At 45.0% G+C, this 4,913-nt stretch overlaps 1 protein-coding gene across 1 annotated transcript in view; it reads left to right on the plus strand.

Annotated features, from left to right (window-relative positions):
* The first annotated feature begins 4,037 nt into the window (after positions 1 to 4,037).
* The window catches only part of SMAP2 (small ArfGAP2), a 47,682-nt gene continuing 46,806 nt past the window's right edge, over positions 4,038 to 4,913 (plus strand). Inside the window, exon 1 of the mRNA XM_024738792.1 lies at positions 4,038 to 4,560. Coding sequence (XP_024594560.1) covers positions 4,458 to 4,560 — 103 coding nt within the window. The 5' untranslated portion in view covers positions 4,038 to 4,457. The remainder of the gene's footprint in view (positions 4,561 to 4,913) is intronic.

Consider the following 4,913-nt stretch of genomic DNA (forward strand, 5'->3'; position numbering starts at 1 on the left):
AGTTGGCTTCTGGAGCAGATATACATTTGCAAGGCAGTGGATCTGCAATCCACTGCAAGGCAGGGGAAGCTTTTAAGTAATCACAAGTTCTCTACACTGAGAAAAAAAATTGAGAGTTGGCTGAAGAGAGTTATTGAATAGACTATGAGTTCACTTGAGACCCTTAGTTCATTTACATGTGACAAATAGTACAGAGCTAGCAATAAAATGGAGAACCTAATTATCCAGCTTTTATTTTCAATTTTTATTTTACATTGGAGTATAGTTGATTTACAATGTTGTGTTAGTTTCAGGTGTACAGAAAAGTGATTTCATTTTACATATACATATATCTATTTTTTTTCAGATTCTTTTCCCATATAGGTTATTATAAAGTATTGAGCAGAGTTCCCTGTGCTGTACTGTAGGTCCTTTTGGTTATCTCAGCTTTCTTGATGAAAGTTATTTTATTGAGTATTACCCTGAATTGGTAAAGTGTCTGACCAGTGGATTAGAAACTGCTTTATTTCAATATGTGACTCAGAAGATGTGATCTCTTTGCAAGAAGATATACTAATGATATTCTCCCATAGCAACAGTCCCAAAATATTCACCATACCATTTTTTTTGGTAGTATTCTGGGCATTTTACCACAGTGACTATTCTAATATAACAGTTTAAAAACAAGTTTCTATTTTGTACTTTTATTTATGTGAGTTGGGGTTTCAAAATATTCTGATACAAAGATCAAGAAGAGAAATCACCTGGCAGTTGAGTATATGTGGTGTCAGGTCTCTTCAATTCATCCCAATTTTCTGAATTCCATAGGTATAATGCAACCAAACTGTATCCAGTAGCCACTGAGACAGAGAGGGAACTCTTCTCTCTGGCAGTAGCTAATGTGAAATAGTTTTATGACAAGATAACACAGTCAGATTATGGAATAGAGGGAACATTTTTGCAAGAATTGTCAAGGAAAAATTCAAGACTTCAAAAACAAATATATGTCCTTGGGGAGAGGAGAAGTTTGCTTTGGCCATATTCTCAGACCCTGGGATATGTATTCACTTTCCTCTGCTTTTTTTTTTTTTGCCACGCCACCTAGGATCTTAGTTCCCCGATCAGGGATCGAACCCATGCACCACCCTGCAATGGAAGCATGGAGTCCTAACCACTGGACCACCAGGGAATTCTCTCCTCTGTTATTATTATTAATAATAATAACAATAATAATAATAGCAGCTAATACTTGATGTATCAGTTGGGATAGGCTCCGTTATGCCTGGGGGTAAACAAAATTCAGTGGCTTAACACAAAGAAAGCTAATTTCTTGCTCATGCTACCTATCCTTTATGGGTTGGCAGCGGGCTCTCACTTATTAGCTACCCAGGAATTTAGGATAATAGAGCAACCACTGTTATGGACTGAATGTTTAAGTCCATAATTCCCCAAATTCACATGTTGAGATCCTGCTCCCTAACGTGATTGTATTAGGAAGTTCTGCCTTTGGAAATTGATTAGGTCATAAGGGTGGAGTCCTCATGAATGGGATTAGTGCCTTTATGAAGGGACCCCAGAGAGCTCTATAGCCCCTTCCACCACGTGAAGACACAGTGCTAAGTCCCCTGCTGTGAACCAGGAAGCGGGCTCTCACAGAATCTTTTGGTGCCTTGATCTTGTACTTCCCAGTCTCCAGAACTGTGAGAAATAAATTTCTGTTCATAAGCCACCCAGTCTATGGTATTCTGTTATGGTGCTAAGACAACCACCATCTCGAACGTTGATAGTTTCCATGCCAGAGGGAAAAAGAATCTGAGAAGTCTCAAAGCAGTAAATAAATGCTTCAGGCATGCAGTGACACATATCCTTTCTGCTCAAACTCATTGGCCACATCCAACCTTAAGAGGGCCATGAAATAAAACCCTACCATGCACCCAGAAGGCAGAAAGCCAGAGATACTTAGTGAAAAGTATTAATTGTCTATCGCTCACTGAGTGCCAAGAGCTATTCTAAATATATTACAGGCATTACCTCAGTTCAGCTTCACAAAAATCCTATGAAATAGGTGGATTTAATATCATTATCATACACATTTTACACAGAGAGGTTAAGTTACATGATAAAAGTCATACAGATAGTAAGTGGTAAAGCTCTTTTAAAACTTTAAAAGATTTAAATCCAGTCATTCTGGTCCCATAGTCTGTGTGCTTAACCACCAGACTAGGCAATCTCTCTCTAGATGGGAAATTTTGAGAAGGATTGTCATAGATCATGGAGAGCCACTAAAGGGTTTTTAATCAGGAGAGCTAGTCAACCAGATTTGCCATTTAGAAAGCTCTCTCCGAAGAGTGGGGTGAAGGATCAAATTAACTAAGGTTAGACTATAAGTCAAGAAGGCTATTTGCATAGTGCAGGGATGAAGATGAGAATTTGAACAAAGGCACAATGATCACAATTAAGTGGGTAATCTTGAGCCTTTCTTTCATCAACTTGAGACTCTGTTTCATCATTTTTTGAAAACTGATTATGTTAATACCTATCCTGATGGGGTTTTCTGAGGATTATAATATATAACATAAGCAAAAACTCTGATAGTACTAAGGCTCTTGAATCATAGAGATCTAGATTTAAAATCCCAGCTCTACTACTCCCTAGATGAAGGAGTTTATTTTTCTAACTCTCAGTTTGCTCATTTGTAAAATATGTGTTAAAATAAGAAAATTTAAGTAAGTTAAAGTAAGAAAAATTATTACAAATGGGATATAGGTTGAGAAAATTAGCTTAGGAGGAAGGCAGAATTCCTTCTAGAGAAAGAACTGATTTTGTTTAGGAAAAATACCTTAATGAACTTTTTTGTTTATGAAAGTCAAATCTCCTCAGGCATGGCTTAGAAGGAAAGAGCTTTAGACAGAGAATCAAATTGTTTTGATTGATAAAGTAATAGAAAATTTTAGTTTTTCTCTGATGAAAGTTTTCAGGGCATCCTGATGTTTTGGGGAAAGTAAAGAGATGGAGGAGAGTTTGCCTAGAGATAAGATAACTCTGAGCATCTGGTCTTACCAGCTTCCCTGATCCATCCTTCCCATAGCAGCAGTGACCTTTTAAAACCACTAATTGAATCATGTTGTTCCCCTTCCCCGCAGGACAGTGCCTGATACTTAGAAGTTTCTCAGTAACAATCTGCTAAACGAATGAATGAATGGAATGAGTGAACAAAAACATTTGCCAGATGGCAGGTGGGTCCCTAAAGAAAAGGACAGCCATTGAGAAATTCTGTACTTACTACACTCTGCAGTGAGGGTGGCTTTGGACAATGGTGTTTAATAATCATTTTAAAGTAGTTACCTCTTCTTTTACTGTAATTACCCCTCCTCTCCACCCCACCTTCCCAAATAACCTTCAGTAAAGGTCTGCTGCACGAAACTGCACTATTTGGGGAGGACTGAGGAGTGAAACAAGAAAGTGTCTAGGGACCAGGCAAAACAATGCCCAAAGATGTCAGTAATCACAAGAGGAGACCTAATGAACAGGGGGACCAGGAATTCAGCAGGAGCATGCATTCCAAGTGAGAGGTAACCAGAATCCTCTGAAAAGCTGGGGAGGTTGTGATGTCCTCTTATCCTGGGTTAGGAGGTTGGGCCCTTCTATTTGGCTGTTGAAGGAAAGAATAAGCTGGAGGACTTTGGAGTATTCACAACCACCACGTTACGTAAGGATGGTAAATATTTAACTCGTAGAGAGGTTTTGGGATTATATTGGGCTAATGCATATAAGGCGCTTAGCACAGCGCCTGGCACATAGTAAGAGCTCAGCTAATGTTAATTGTTGTTTCTCTTCGCTTGCCTCTACTCTCTCCACTCGCTTTCCTCCGGCTCCATTCATTCTTTTCCAAGGACATGCAGGGGGCGGGCCCACTTCCCCTCCGCCCCACCCAAGCTCCGCCCCTCACTTCTGCCCCGATTGGTTCCTGAGAGGCGGAGCGGAGGGAAGAGCCCAGTCCGAAGCGGTGGGGGCGGGGCGCATGCGCGGGCTGGGAGGGGTGGAGGAGGAGAGGAAGAGCTGCCGGAAGTAGGCGGCAGAGGTGGTGGCAGGGCTGGCAGCAGCTGCCAGGGAAACCGAGGCGCGGGACGCACGGCTCACAGACAGGCAGGCCTGGGAGTCATCTCTGCGCCCGGCACGCAGGAGGCCTGAGCGCCCCCCTTGCCTGGGCTGAGGTTCCCTGCCTGGTCCGGCAGCCTCGTCGGGACCCGGGTCTTTCCCTAAGCCCGCCAGGGGGCGCCGCGCTGAGGGGCTGCAGAGTGGGGGGCGGGCGCGGCTGACCCGAGAAGGGGTGCCGGGCCGGGCGGTGGGAGAGGGCTCTTCCCCGCTCAGGAGGTGCCCCTGGGCGGGGGACCAGGAGTCCTCACCTCTGGACTGAGGCAGGGGTTTCTGGGGGCGAGGAGGGTGCGTCGCCCTCTGCCCCCGCCGGCACCCTGGCCATGACGGGCAAATCGGTGAAGGACGTGGATCGGTACCAGGCGGTCCTAGCCAACCTGCTGCTGGAGGAGGATAACAAGTTTTGTGCGGACTGCCAGTCTAAAGGTAGCGCATCCCTCCTGGCGGGCGAGGGGTCCAGCCTCCGGGCGGCGCGGGGGAGGCGGCCTGTGTGGTGAGGGGGCGGTCTCTGGAGCTTAGGTGGCCCGGATCATCTAAATGGTAACGCGTGCTGCCGTTGCTGATGAGGCTGCTAGGTGTTCTGCGGCGCCGGGATTGGTGTGGGGAGAGATTGGGAGGGCGAGTGTGTGTGGTTGGGGGGTGGGGCGGTGGTGGTGTGGGTGGAAGTGGCGTGGTGTGTGCAGGTGAGAATGTCTGTATTTCAGGGCTCTGAATGAGTTCTGGGCCGACTGTCAGTCCAGAGACAGCCCAGAGCTCGCAGCCTTCCGCTTGCAAAGCTG

The sequence above is a fragment of the Neophocaena asiaeorientalis genome, unplaced genomic scaffold (assembly GCF_003031525.2).
Source record: "Neophocaena asiaeorientalis asiaeorientalis breed wild unplaced genomic scaffold, Neophocaena_asiaeorientalis_V1.1 scaffold106, whole genome shotgun sequence".
In the NCBI taxonomy this organism is placed as follows: Eukaryota; Metazoa; Chordata; class Mammalia; order Artiodactyla; family Phocoenidae; genus Neophocaena; species Neophocaena asiaeorientalis.